General features: G+C 40.0%; 1 protein-coding gene across 10 annotated transcripts in view; it reads right to left on the minus strand.

Moving 5' to 3' along the window:
• IDUA (alpha-L-iduronidase) overlaps positions 1-15,373 on the minus strand; it is a 79,285-nt gene that overhangs the window by 19,392 nt on the left and 44,520 nt on the right. For 7 of the 10 annotated variants that reach the window (XR_004230318.1, XM_031943000.1, XM_031942999.1 and 4 more), the window contains 4 exons: positions 5,421-5,503; positions 4,641-4,748; positions 2,790-2,885; positions 633-835 (listed from right to left, as the gene is read on the minus strand). Coding sequence is in view for 9 of the 10 variants with exons in the window: in XM_031943000.1 (XP_031798860.1) it covers positions 633-835; positions 2,790-2,885; positions 4,641-4,748; positions 5,421-5,503 (490 nt within the window). In the remaining variant the exon portion in view is untranslated. The remainder of the gene's footprint in view (positions 1-632; positions 836-2,789; positions 2,886-4,640; positions 4,749-5,420; positions 5,504-15,373) is intronic. The other 3 variants (XM_031943004.1, XM_031943005.1, XM_031943003.1) reach the window with 2 other exon arrangements.

Consider the following 15,373-nt stretch of genomic DNA (forward strand, 5'->3'; position numbering starts at 1 on the left):
AAGAAGGACTGTAGGAAGTAGCTCAGAAGTAGTCCTTAGAATGTAAACTCAAGGGCGGGAACTTTTTGCCACCTTCCTTTGAATCCCTGGCAGTTAGCAGTGTCTGACATCAATGTGGCTGACCACCGTATCACCAACTTGTGTGTATCCCTGGCAGAAGATTAATAAATGCATTTTGACTTGTTCAGGTAGTAGCCCCACCTACGTAAGACTCGGGGTGAGAGGGAGCATAGCCGCACTGCAACACCATCACTAGTGCTAGACACACATGGGTATGAAAATTTACCATAATAAAGCCAAAGGAGCCATTTAGGCAAAGTACTGTGATTTGATTTGAAGTCACTTTAAGCTGGGGAAACCTGGATGGACTTCATTGAGGTGATCTTATCTGAGCTGGACCTTAAAGGGAGTAACTTTACAATTTGAAGATGAATGGGGGGGAGAGGAACAGAACGATCTGTATGAACAATCATTCATGAAGGATAGTGCAGGCAAAGACATAATGGAGGGCAAAAAGCACAATGGAGGGCAAAGATTTAATTCATACTGAAGTGTGAAAGACTAGAAGAAATTTTCTGGTTTCTTTAGCTCCCCAGTTCAGCTCCTAAGGGATCCACCCAAGACCCACTTACCTTCCGGTGCAAGGAGATATAATCCAGGCGCACGCCCTTCTCACCAGTGAAGAAGTTTGTCCCATTGTTGCAGTGGCTGAGTAAGTTCCAGCAAATGGGGGACTTAGGGAACGGATGGAAGGAGTCACCAGGTCCTCCAAACTTCAGCCTCGAGCTTGCTTCCCTCAGGCCTTCTGAGCAAGCATCATAATAGTTCAGGAAGCCTACGTCCAAAAACTACAGTCATTCACTCATCTCTTCATCCACTTACTATTATCGTTCAGTTGTGTCCAAGTCTTCATGACCCCATAGAGTTTTCTGGGCAAAGAGACTAGAGTGGCCATTTCTTTTTCCAGCTCATTTTACAGATGAGGAAACTAAGGTAAATAAGGGTAAGTGACTAACCCAGGTTCCCACACCTAGCAAGTGTCTGAGGCCGGATTTGATAAGTCTTCCTGATTCAACCCTGCACTCTATCTATTAAGGCACCTAGCTGCCCGACTTATTCAGGTACTGATTCTTTATTCATTTACTCTTTCATTAACTCTTCATTCATTCACTTATTCATTAATCTACTTATCCAAATACTGGGTAAGTAAATGTGCTCAGTAAACACTGATTTGAGTTTGGTCAATACAGGCTGTTTGGGTAAAGTATTACCCTTCTCCTCCAGGGAATCGCCCTAGTCCGGTGAAGACCTAATCTCTTCCTCCTCTGCCCTCCCGGAGGCGTTATGGTCTGCAGCACACTCCAGCTCCCACTCACCCAGGGAGCTGTACTTTGCTCTCACTGCCGTTTCATGAGGGTGTGTCTTGTCTCCTCCTCCCACCCCCACAGACATAAAGTCTTCAAGAACAGAGAAGAAAGGCAAAGAATGCTGGACCCCTAATCATGAGACTCCACAGCTGAACTATTTAAACTACATGACTCTGGGAAAGTCATTTAAGCCCTGAACTTCTTGTCATTCAATCATGTCCAACTCTTTGTGACTCCATTTGGGATTTTCTTATCACAGATACTAGAATGGTTTGCCATTTCCTTCTCCAGCTCATTTTAGAAAGGAGAAAATTGCCCAGAGTCACACAGCTAAGTGTCAGAGGCATTGTATTTACTGTGCTACTTAACTGCCTCAATTTGCTCACCTGCAAAATGGGGAGGATAATCCTGCAGACCTCCACAAATTTTTATCGGGAGGCTGTAATAATCCTCATGTAAAATGTAATAATACAACACATAAAAAAGTTTTGTTAGTCATTGTGTTGGTTCCCTCACAAAGTCTAGCAAAGCATATCATGAAGTCAAATAACCAGAGTTAGAGACCATCCTACCTATTCTACTCTTCTCATTTTATAGAGAAAGAAACTGGAATCCAGAGAAGGCAGGGGGCTTGCTCAAGGCCACACAGTGAATCACAGGCAGCCTGGGAATAAAACCCAAGTCTTTTGAACTGAGAATGTTTTAAACAGACTCAATGCTTCCAATAGGCTATCAAACTATGCATACCCTTTTATCCAGCTGTGTCTCTACTGGGTCTGTATCCCAAAGAGATTATTAAAAAGGGAAAGGGACCCACAGGTGCAAAAATGTTTGTGGCAGCCCTCTTTGTAGTGGCCAGAAACTGGAAACTGAGTGGATGCCCGTCAGCTGGAGAATGACTGAATAAATTGTGGTATATGAATGTTATGGAATATTATTGTTCTGTAAGAAATGACCAACAGGATGATTTCAGAAAGGCCTGGAGAGACTTACATGAACTGATGCTGAGTGAAGTGAATAGAACCAAAAGAACAGTTATTCACAACTACAGAAAGCTTATGTGATGATGAACTGTGATGGACTCTTTTCAACAATGAGGTAATTAAGACCAATTCCAATAGATTTGTGATGGAGAGAATGCATTTGCATTCATAGAGAAACTGTGGGGACTGAATGTGGATCACAAAATAGTATTTTCATCTTTGTTGTTGCTGTTATTATTTGCTTGCTTATTTTTTTCTTTCTCATTCTTCCCCTTTGATCAAATTTTTATTGTACAGAATTATAAATGTGGAACTTTGTTTAAAAAATCAATTAAACTCAATGCTTTTGCACAAGCAGTAGGCAGGTCCTCATCTTGTACCTAGAGCGACCTCTCATCTTCCCCTCATTCCTCTGCCATCTGAGAAAACACTTGCATACCTTGAATCGTCATGGACACATTGTCAAAGTCGTGATGATCCGGCTCATTCCAAGTTTCAAAATTCCATCTGGAGACATGGTGCAAGCCGTACTTCTCTGCAAACAAGACCGGAGGGATGTCAAAGCTACTGTTAGCACAAGCTTCACAGAGAAGAACTAATGAGGAACATTTCAGCCCACACGCTACCACCCCCAGTGATTCTAAGCGACTCTACAACACCTCCAAACACTTTGCTAACTTCACAACTGTTTTCCCTGGAGAGTGCCGGTGTGTCATTCCCCAGCTTCTAAGAGCAAACAGATCTAAGTTAATCACAATCTGTTTGCATGTGAAAATTTAATAATTATAAAAATAAGCGTTAAATATTTATTAAATATCCTTGGAGAGCCTCTATCCTAAAACACTGAAAAACAAAGAACATGGGATGTCAGAGCTGGGAGGGTTCTTAGAACGAGGTATGGCAAAGTGGAGAAGAGATCTTAAGAGACCATCTAGTCACACCCCCTCAATTTCCAGAGGAGGAAATTAAGGCTTAGAGAAGAGAACCTGACTGAAATCAGTTAGCTTAAGTTCAGGGGTACCTAAAAGGAATCTGCTAACTTCTTTCAAAGAATCCTAAGTTCTTTTCCTGACCTCATGAGTTCAGATGGATTTCCCCTGCTCCGCAGCCTGACTGTGAGATTTGGTTCCATCGACTATTCCCAACCTTTCTTGTCTCCTGGCATTGCTAACCTAATTTAGGCCATTGGTACAATAACAGGCAGGTTGCACATGCAGAATGTTGAAGCTGTTATCAACATATCAAGGGAAGGGGATGGCTGGTTTTGTTTCACTGTTTTTCCTTCTTACAAGAGATGGTTCCCTAGGGAGTCTGGGGCAATAACAATTGAGTGGAAAGCAAAAGGCATCAAGAAAATGTGAACAACCCATTTCTATCTCACTCTGTGTTTTTCACAGTGGTTTCCCCTCCAATATCTCACCAAGTCCTCACCAGACAATCCCTATCTTTAAGGGTCTGAAGGGCAGCCATCTAGGAAGAAGGCTTAGGTTTGTATCTTCTTAGTGAGAAGAGCACACTGTCTTTGGAGTCCTTGGACTGGGTTAAAATCCCACCACTACCTAGTGAGGTAAGTAACACTCTCCAAACCTTGACTTCAATTTTCTCATCTGTAAAATAAAGTTGGATTTGATAGCCTTGGGAGTCCAGAGCTATGATCATATATGTACTTGCTTTATTGTTACCTAGAAGGACAGAACTAAAAGAACCAAAGAAAGTCACAAAGGTAGATTTAGATTCAGTGGAAGAAAAAGTTGCTAACAATTAGAGTTATCTAAATCTGCTCTACCACCTTGTACACAGTAACAGCCAGGTTGTGTGATGATCAACACTGATGGACTAAAACAGAGCTAGGTTTCACAATAAGTTAAGACCATTCAAAATTGTAAGAATCCAGGGCAGCAAGGTGCTACAGAGGATGGAGCACCAGCCTTGATGTCAAGAGGAACTGAGTTCAAATCCCATCTCAGGAACTAGCTGTGTGACTTACCCTGGGTAAGTCATTTCACCTTGACTAATTCTAAAAAACAAACAAATAAAAAGGTGATTCCTGGAATTGAATCCAGATATGAGATGATAAGAGTTCAACAAGGAAATATATTTTTCATGATTGTACATGTATAACTATCAAATTGATTGCCTTCTCAATGATTGGGGAGAAGAGGGAGATGGAAGAGAATTTGGAGCTTGAAATTATTTTTAAAAATTTAATAGTTTTTACATGTAAAAATTTAAAGTTAATTTTTTTCAAAAAGATTAAATGGAGCCCACACTGAGGCCTTTCAAGACTTACCAATATATCTCTTAGCTAATAGGGTGACCAGATTCTTCCATTCATACACCTGCTTCTTATCTTCAAAGTCAGTAAAGTATCCGGATGGGCTCCCCATCAATTCAAATCCTTGAATACATGAAAATACTTTTCAATGTCCTTAAGAAGACTTTCCCAAATGGGAGAGAGCATCCTGGCTCACTAACAGAGGAACAGCCAGATTATCAGGGCTAAGACAGGCAAGCAATGCCCAAAAGGATCTCAGTCTGCACTTGATGGGTTGGCTGATTTGATTCATTCTTTCATTCATAAGAGCTCAGAAATTGGAGAGATCAATAAGGGAAGGAAAGACTCCTAGAATTCCTAGACTAAAAATAGGTAAGGTTTGAAGCAAATAGGGGAGAACAGGAAAGAAGAACGGTATAAGCAAAAAATAAGCCCATCATGCTCAGGGGACAATAAGGAAACTTAATGAATGAGCTGGAACTGAGGATCTATGTAAGAAAAGTCATCGAAAGTAAGGCTACAAAAGTAGGATGGAGTAAAATTGTAGAGGGCCTCAAATGTCAGAGCGAGGAGGTTGGCTTTAATCTTGAAAGCAAGGAGAAGTCACTGGAAGTGTCTGAGGAGTGACACTATCTCATGAGGAAAGGAGAGAGCCAGGGTTAGGCTTAAATCTCCCCTTTGGGTCCTAATTATTTCTCTATTACTAGAACTCAAGAATTCACTGGAATTCTTTGATTTCAGAATTTTTTAAGAATTCACTGAAATTCTAAAAACTGTTTTTTCTGATTCATTTACCTGGAATGAGTTTATTCTCCCGGAGAAGATCCAAAAATCTATCCAGGTTGGTAAAGTTGTAACGAAGATCTCCATCAATGACACTGCAGAGATATTCTCAAAGTTAGATAGACTTAAAAAGAAAGATTATAGCATTTTCAGACAAATGGGATGGCATTAAATGTAAAAAGGCTGAGGAGAAGCCAACTTCTAGTGATAAGAAACAAAGTGCAGTCTTTGATGCATATTAATTGTATGATCTTGCATAAGATGTTTTACCTGAGCCCCTGTTTCTACAAAATGAGGAAAATGAATGAAAAAGCATTTATTGGCTGATTACCATGTGAAGTATTATCTACCTCATAGGGTGATTATAGGAAAAGCACTATGTGAACCATAGAGCCCTACAGAAATGTAAACTAAAGGCCTACTTTAACACAGTGTCTGACATGTAGTAGAAACTTAATAAACTCTTGCTTGCTTAACTTGATTTATTATTATGTGAGGTTGGATAGAATACTGGATTTGGAATCAAAGGGGTTAGGCTTGAATCCCAGCCCAGTTACTTAAGTCAGAGGGAGAAAATGGATCACAGCATTTAGAGATAAAGAGACCCCAGAGAGCAGCTGGTTCAACCCCACCTAATTTTGTCTTTAAGTTTTATTGATTTTTTCCCTTTGTATATAGTTTTCATATATTACTCCTCCCCCATCTATATATCTTTCCCTTCAAATACTCCCTTCTTCCTAAGTGCCCTATAAAGCCATCAACATCCTCCCAATCCCCTAGGCGCAAAATCTGGACATCATCCTCAGCTCCTCTGCTCATTCTCACTCACCCACCCCACCCCCCAAGCCCCATTCAATCTGTTGCCAAGAATAGCTCTTAGTCCTATAGATTTGTATCAGTTCTTTATATATCTTGGATATAAAACCTTTTGTAGGGAAACTTGCCACAATGACTTTTTTTTTTCTTGCAGTTAACTCTTTCTCTTGTAATTGTAATTTCACTTGTTTTGTTTGTACAGAAACTTAATAGACGTTCATCCAAAGATAATTTCTTTGGAATTTGAGTTGAATTCTAGATGCTGAACTGATATTGAGTAAATTGAGCAGAACCAGGAGAACATTGTACACAGTAAGAGCAACATTGTGGGATGATCCACTATGAAAGGCTTAGCTCTTCTCAGCAATGTAGTGATCCAGGACAATTCCAATAAACTTGGGATGGAAAATGCCATCCACATTCTGAGAGAGAACTATGGAGACGGAATACAGATTGAAGCATACTATTTTCACTTTTTTCCCCTTTCTCATGTTTTTCCTTTTGTTCCAATTTTTCTTTCACAATGTAACTAATTTGGAAATATGTTTAACATGATTATACATGTATAACCTATATCAAATTGCATGCCATCTAGGGGAAGGGGAAAGGTAGGGAAGAAGGGAGAAAAATCTGGAACTCAAAATCTTACAAAAATAAATGTTGAAAACTATCTTTACATGTAATTGGAAAAAATAAAATAGTAATAAGTGGGGGAAATAATAAATAATTTTTAAAAATAAAGTTCAGATGTTCCCTCCACTTGGGCAGCTCCTGCTAGCAAATTTACAGAAGAGAATGGCTAAGTCAATCTTCATATCAAAATCGGTACATATGCATGTTACAAACCATTGGAAGAAAGTGTGGTACAGTGGAAAAATTGGTGAACTTGTGGTCAAGATACACATTCTAGCTATTACTTTCCCCAATGAAATCTCAAGTTCTCCAAACTTCAGAGCCAGTACTATATCTACTGTCATCCAGCTACCGCTTAAAACCTCATCTCCAAAATGAGGGAATTGTCCCTCATTTTAGGTCCCTTAGTTCTAAGGTCCCTGGTTTATGATTCTAAGTCCTCCAATCGCTTCCTACTCATAGCTGGTGCTAAATCGTGCTATCTGTACTCTGGCCAACCTCCTCATCAGAACTCTGACTCTGCCCAGGGAACCCTGGATTCTGATAGATGGCCTTTTACCTTGCCCTGCCCAGTACCAGGTTACCTTGTTACTTGCCAGGCATTTCCAAACCAAAACTCCTGTATGTATCCTTTCCTCTTCCCTGTTTTCCATTATATGTTGTCTTCAGTCATTACAATACAAGCTCCTTAAGGGAAGGGATTGTCTGAGTTCTTAAATTTGATTCTATAGGACCTAGCATAGAATCTGGCACACAACAAATGCTTTTCATTCTTTGTACCAAAAACTACTGGAAGACAAGTACTGGCACTCGGTGGTGCCATAGTGTACAGAGCACTGGGCTTGGAGTCAAGAAGCCTCATCTTCCTGAGTTCAAATCCAGCCTCAGACACTTACCAGCTACATGACCTGGATAAATCACTTAACCCTGTTTCTCAGTTTCCTCATCTGTAAAATGAGATGGAGAAGGAAATAGCAAAGTACTCCAGTATCTTTTTCAAGAAAACCCAAATAAAGTCTCAAAGAACCAGACAAGACAGAAACAACAACTGAATAAACAATATTAGGAGATAGAATTTCAGAGGCTCATCTAGTGGGAAAAGATCAAGCACAAAAAGAGGCCAGTGGGGATGCCCTGGGCTATTGCTATTAGAGGCATTCCAGGGTCTCTGAAATCTGCATCAGGATGAATTATTTTACCCTTTCTCTATAAAGTTGTCTTGATTAAGAAATCTGGGGTCAAAGAGCAGTGAGGTGACACAATGGATAGCACCAGTCCTGCAGTTCAAATCTGGCCTTAGATAATTACTATCTTTATGGCCCTGATAAAATCACTTAATCCCAATGGCCTCACCAAGAAAAAAAAATTCTGGGATCACTGATATTCTGTATCCTCTCTAGAGATGGGTCTCCTCCTCTCCATTCCTTACAATAATAAAACACATTTCTATAGAAATCTTTCCCCACAATAATCTTCTTAGCTAGGTAAAGCAAGTACTATTATGGCCATTTTATAGATGAAGAATCTGAGATTCAGGCTCAATTTACCCAAGATGGCTTATCCAAAATTATATAGTTACTAAATTTTGGAGTTGTGGCATCAAATTGGGTGTCTCTGATTTCACATTTGGCTGAAATGTTAAATATTAATACTATTATTATTTTCAATTCTTAAACATTTTTATTTAAAGTCTTTGAGTTCCAGAATCTATACCTTCTTCCCTCTTTCCCTTCTTCCCCTTTCCCCAAAATGGTAAGCAATCAGATATGGGTTATACATGTGCAATTATACATAATATTTCCATATTAGTAATTTTGTATAAGAAGACTTGAAAGAAAGAAAAAATAGCAAGCTTCAGACTGCATCAAACAATATCAGTTCTTTCTCTTTATCATGAGTCCTTTGAGATTATCTTGGATCATTATATTGTTGAAAATAGCTAAGTCACTCACAGTTCTTCATGATACAATCTTGCTGTTACTGTGTACAATGTTCTCCTGGTTCTGTTCACTTCACTATGTGCCATTCATGTTTTTCCAGGTTTTTCTGAAATCATACTGCTCATCATTTCTTACAGCACAATAGTATTCTATTATAATCATATACCACAGCTTGTTTAGCCATTCCTCAATTGATGGATATCTCTTTGATTTCCAATCCTTAACCACCACAAAAAGAAGTGCTATAGATATTTTTTGCACAAATAGGTCCTTTTACCTTTATTTAGATCTCTTTGGGATATAAGCCTGGCAGTAGTATTGCTGGAACAAAAGATATGCATAGTTTTATATCTTTGGGGGCATAAGTTCTATTATTATTAGAAATAATAATAAGCTAATCGACATGAGAAGAATAATTCATTAAACAGCTACTGAAAATCCAGAAAAGTTATTGATACCAAAGTGCTCAAAACCATCTAATGATTCATCTTCAGAAATGGATATGATATTTATCATGGAAATGACATTAAATAAGATGCATTATCATTTCTGTACCCTCAGGTTCAGGGAACCTTTCTATCTGACTTTGATATTTATTACTTCTCCATTAGAATATGAGCTCTTTATGAACCAAATCAGTTCCAATAGAGCAGTAATGAATTGAACCAGCTTCACCCAGGAAAAGAACTCTGGGAGATGACTATGAATCACTACATAGAATTCCCAATCCCTCTATTTTTGTCTGCCTGCATTTTTTATTTCCTTCACGGGCTAATTGTACACTATTTCAAAGCCCAATTCTTTTTGTGCAGCAAAATAACTGTATGGATATGTATAAGTATATTGTATTTAACTTATACTTTAACATATTTAACATGTATTGGTCAACCTGCCACCTGGGGGAGGGGGGAGGAGAAGGAGGGGAAAAATTGGAACAAAAGGTTTTGCGATTGTCAATGCTGAAAAATTACCCATGCATATATCTTGTAAATAAAAAGCTATTAAAAAAAAAAAAAGAATATGAGCTTTCTGACATCAGGGATTATCTTGATTTTCTGTTTGTATTCCCCATACTTAGCACAGTTTTTGGACATACTAAACAAACACTGCATGCTCATTGATTCATTGATTCATTCATTCATTCTCAAGCTACTTGTAACTACTGAGCATATCTGAGAAAGCTTAGCAGTTACTTTGTATCCTACAGCAAGTTTTGATAGAGGAAAAAGACAAGGAATTTACAATGGCTACAAAGAAGATAAGACTTAGAGGATTGTGGAATTAGTTACTGTACCAAGGAAAGTTTTCCAAAGATGAAGATCAAATTTTCCTAAAGCCAACCCTAAAGAAAATAGAATCACAGAACTAGAAAGGAAGTCATTCAGTCTAACCCACATCTGAGCAAGTATCTCCTCAACAACTTGAAGATGAGGAATTGACTATTCTGGGTAGCACAATCCACTCTGGGGAACCTGCTTATCGTGAATAAGGTTTTTCTTTCTTTCTCTTTATATCTTGAAGCTCAAAGCCCTCTCTATAACTTCTCCCCACTCAGAAATTAGTCATGGACCCACACTTAACACCATATACCAAGATAAGATCAAAATGGATCCATGATTTAGGCATAAAGAATGAGATTATAAATAAATTAGAGGAACATGGTTTAGTTTATCTCTCAGACTTGTGGAGGAGGAAGAAATTTGTGACCAAAGATGAATTAGAGACCATTACTGATCACAAAATAGAAAATTTTGATTACATCAAATTAAAAAGCCTTTGTACAAATAAAACTAATGCAAACAAGATTAGAAGGGAAGCAACAAACTGGGAAAATATCTTCACAGTTAAAGGTTCTGATAAAGGCCTCATTTCCAAAATATTTAGAGAATTGACTCTAATTTATAAGAGATCAAGCCATTCTCCAACTGATAAATGGTCAAAGGATATGAATAGACAATTTTCAGATGATGAAATTGAAACTATTTCCATTCATATGAGTGTTCCAAATCACTACTGATCAGAGAAATGCAAATTAAGACAACTCTGAGATACCACTATACACCCGTCAAATTGGCTAAGATGACAGGAAAAAATAATGATGAACGTTGGAGGGGATGTGGGAAAACTGGGACACTGATGCATTTTTGGTGGAACTGTGAACAAATCCAACCATTCTGAAGAGCAATCTGGAATTATGCCCAAAAAGTTACCAAACTGTGATACCCTTTGATCCAGCAGTGCTACTACTGAGCTTATAGCCCAAAGAGATACTAAAGAAGGGAAAGGGCCAAATGTTTGTGGCAGCCCTGTTTGTAGTGGCTAGAAACTGGAAACTGAATGGATGCCCATCAATTGGAGAATGGTTGAGTAAATTGTGGTATGTGAATGTTATGGAATATTATTGTTCTGTAAGAAATGACCAGCAGGATGAATACAGAGAGGCTTGGAGAGACTTACATGAACTGATGCTGAGTGAAATGAGCAGAACCAGGAAATCATTATATATGTCAACAACGATACTGTATGAGGATGTATTCTGATGGATGTGGATTTCTTTGACAAAGAGAAGATCTAACTCAGTTCCAACTGATCAATGACGGACCAAAGCAGCTACACCCAAAGAAAGAACACTGGGAAATGAATGTAAACTGTTTGCATTTTTGTTTTTCTTCCCGGGTTATTTCTACCTTCTGAATCCAATTCTCCCTGTGCAACAAGAGAACTGTCTGGTTCTGCACACATATATTGTATCTAGGATATACTGTGACATATTTTACATATATAGGACTGCTTGCCATCTAGGGGAGGGGGTGGAGGGAGGGAGGGGAAAAATCGGAACAGAAGTAAGTGCAAGGGATAATGTAAAAAAATTACCCTGGCATGGTTTCTGTCAATAAAAAGTTATTATAAAAAAAAAAAAAAACAGAACTTCTCCCCACTGTATGATAGAAATAATTTCTCTAAGAACTTAAAAAAGGGAGAGATCATTTCCTGCTGGGGCGGGGGTGGGGAATCATGGAAGGCAACTTAGAGGGAGTGATTTCAAAGAAGAAAAAAAGACAAAAGAATTTGCAATTAAATTATACAGATGAGGGGTTAGGAGATAGAGATGTGTTTGACCAAGAATAAGCGGCCGTTTTGACTGAAGTGGGGGGAGGGGGTCCAGTACATAAAGAAGAATACATGGAGAATAGACCAGATCATAAAGAAGAATACATGGAGAATAGAATCAGAACTAAGAGGAAAGATAGGACAGAGTTAAACGGGCCCTGGAATGCACAGGCTTGTGGCTAAATGGAGTGCAGGTGGACATGGCAACAGGAAGGCAGTTAGTGGAGGAATAGATAGAGTACTGGATTAAGAGTCAGGAAGGCTCACTTTCCTGGATTCAAATATGACCTCAGGCACTTAGAAGCTGTGTGACTTTGTCACTTAACCCTGTTTGTCTCGGTTTCTTCATCTATAAAATAAGCTGGAGAAGGAAACAGCAAACTACTCTAGTGTCTGCCAAGAAAACCCAAAGTTGTGTCATGGAGAGGCAGACAGGACCAAAAATGAAGGAACAAACGAAGTCAGGAAAAACTTGAAATATCTCTTAATGGTGGGACCTGTGGGATAAGTGACAATAATTTAAGTCACTTAAGTCACTTAATTACTAGTCTAGTTTCCTTATCTGTTAGAGAGAGAGAGAGAGAGAGAGAGAGAGAGAGAGAGAGAGAGAGAGAGAGATAAAGACTAGCTTGGAGATAAGAGCTTTGCAAATCATAAAGGACAGCAGAATGACAAATTCCATTATTAATGTTGGCAACAGTGACACACTGGAGGTTTTGCCCAATGTATTAGGGAAGGAGTAGAGCATGCGAGATGGATTAGGGGAGCAGACACAGCAGGCACAGACATGGTTACAGTGGTCCGTGGGAGAGGTGGCAATGTTAGTGTGGACAGGAGAATGGAGGCCAGGGACATGTCTGCTATAGAAGCTCAGTAAAAATTTGCTAAATTGGATGCGCAAGCAGTTTCCATCTATTCCCTGAGGATACCAAAGGTTCTCAAAGCCTGCTGAAAATGCAATAAAACTTAACCTGCATTTGGGGTAAAAATTAAATTCTCATTGGGTAAACTCCAAAGGTCAATAATACTCAAACAGAGTTGTGCTGCTATCCCATTCACAGCCCCCACCAGGTCATCTGCAGTCAGACTGGGCATCCCCACCCCCAAAAACATTTATTTCTCCTCAGGATCCAGACTCAGAAATGAGTAACTCTGGGGTCAAGAATCAGAACTAAGAGGAACCTTAACTGGGAGTGGGGACTGAGGAATTAGGAATTCTGATACCCGGAACAGGCTCAGTTAGAAGGGCATAACTAAAGGTTATGCCAGCAGATGAGATGATCTCTCCATTATATCATTCTATCCTAGCCTTTGTGGCCTGGCCAGGGACCAGCATACCACAATCCTAAGAGCAGAGAGGGGGAAAAAGGTGGGGAAAAATTGGAAGAAAGGGGACTTCAGGAGTGGGGCCACATGACCTAGGGATCACAGAGGATAAAGAAAAGCCAGAAGCCAGAGTGGCAGGACAGAGGAGTGACTATATGGGAAGGAAGCACATCCCCTTTATGGCAGTGTCCTGGGACAAAGTCCCACTCACCCTCCCTTAGTTACAATTTTAAAAGCCCATTAGTTCAACCCTCTCATTTTATGAATAAGAAAATTGTGGCCCAGCAAGAGGAAGAGACTGCACTCAAGTCACACAGCAAATTACTGGCAGAGTGAAAAAAAGAACTCACATCTCCTGCTTCTCAAATACTTTTCCTCCTTAGCATTAAAACACAGAACTAAAAATAAGTAGCAGGAAAGCTAATTAAAGCTTAATTTAAGGAAGACATTTCTCACAACCAGCTGTTCTGGAATTATCTCATGAGGGAATGAGCTCCCCATTCAACTCTGTGATAATAATAATTATACTAGGTAACATTTACATGATACTTCAAGGTTTCCCAAGCACTTTACAAATATAATCTCATTTGATAATAGGCTTCTTGCTATTACTCACACAGGACATGACATTTCTAGTCGCTGTGCTTTTGTCTTGGCCGTGTCCCATGCCTGGAATATAGTACTGCCTCTCTCCCACCCCCAAACCCCTTGTCAGAGTCAAGTATGAAGAAGACTAGAAAGGTCTGAGGAAGCCAAGAAAGGTTTCAGCTGAAGGTGGCTCTTGAGCAGCATTCTAAAGGGAACCAGAGATCTGTCCTCTAGGATGGGGGTTCTTGAAGGAAAGATTCTCCTTGAATCCTGACCTCTGTAAACGACTCCACCCGAGGAAAACAGGACAAACAGCTTCATTCCGTTATCCTGAGAGAGGAAACTACCCCCACCTATAACACTCACTACTGAATTAAAGATCAAACCTAGAGACACTCATTCAATTCTATTCAAATTCCAGCTCAAGCTGAACCCAGTCCCCATCAAGAGCAAACCCCAGCTTGTAACTTCTAAAAAGAGCCAATTTTGGACTCAGTCCTTGCAGAGGACCTAATATGCCAAGAAAACTCTCTCCTTTCCTGGCATAGCAGCAACCTCTGCCCACTGAAATGATATTCTCTTCCAGGGTTACTACCCTCTCTTTATCCTCACCTATTTCCCTAACGAGACTTTATGTCTCTCTGTCAGGATCGTGCCACTAAAGAATTCAGGCTTTCTTTTCATGCATAGCAAAGGCTGGCTCCGCAGTCCCAATAATAAACTTCTTTTACCAGTCCAGCTTTTGGGGTTTGTAAATTCCTTTACAAAGGACCTCTGTGCTGCCAGAAGGGGGTTCCCACAACTCCCAATCCATATGCCAAAATCCCAAGGGGTTTAGGGGAGCCAAACCACTTCATTTGGTTCCCTGAACCCCAAACCTGCCACTAACCTCATCATCAAACTCCCTGACCACCAGGAACCCTAATCTCATCATTTGGTTCCCTGACGGGGAATGGAGAAATCTAGACCTCATCAACTCCTCTCCTCACCCTCTATAACCTGTCAATACCAGAGCATGATTCTCCATCTCCCATCCCTGTTCCCCCAGAGTGGCTTGTTTCCCATTCAAGAACAATGATGAAAGATCATGGTTCTTGATTCCAGAATTGGGAGCACAGGGGTGAGGGAAACAGGAAGGGGAGTGGAACAAAGGGGTCGAGGGGCAAGTTGGCTGGTGAAGCTGTGGAAATAAGCTTCAGTGGGTCCATAATGACACTGCAAATAGCAGTACCCACCATGTTTTACAGGGCAGGAGAACTGCTGAAGACTTTAGCTTAAAAGACCAATACCAAGACCTCCCACTGCATCCGTGGCCATCTCCATTTGTCCTGACCTCTATCTGTCCAGCCCTCCCTCACTTAAATCCAATCCACTTGCATGTCATGCATCATCTCCCTGATGTTTGGGTCCTCTTCAGGAGCAAAGGACAAACAGCAGGTGAGGAAGCCGAGGCTTTGGGAAGGTTAGGCCTTAACCAGAATCATAGAATTTGTCAGCTTCAGCAATGGGACCTGAACCTTGTTCTCTGCAGACACTGAGTCACTGGGTCCT

The sequence above is a fragment of the Sarcophilus harrisii genome, chromosome 6 (genome assembly GCF_902635505.1).
Source record: "Sarcophilus harrisii chromosome 6, mSarHar1.11, whole genome shotgun sequence".
Lineage (NCBI taxonomy): Eukaryota > Metazoa > Chordata > Mammalia > Dasyuromorphia > Dasyuridae > Sarcophilus > Sarcophilus harrisii.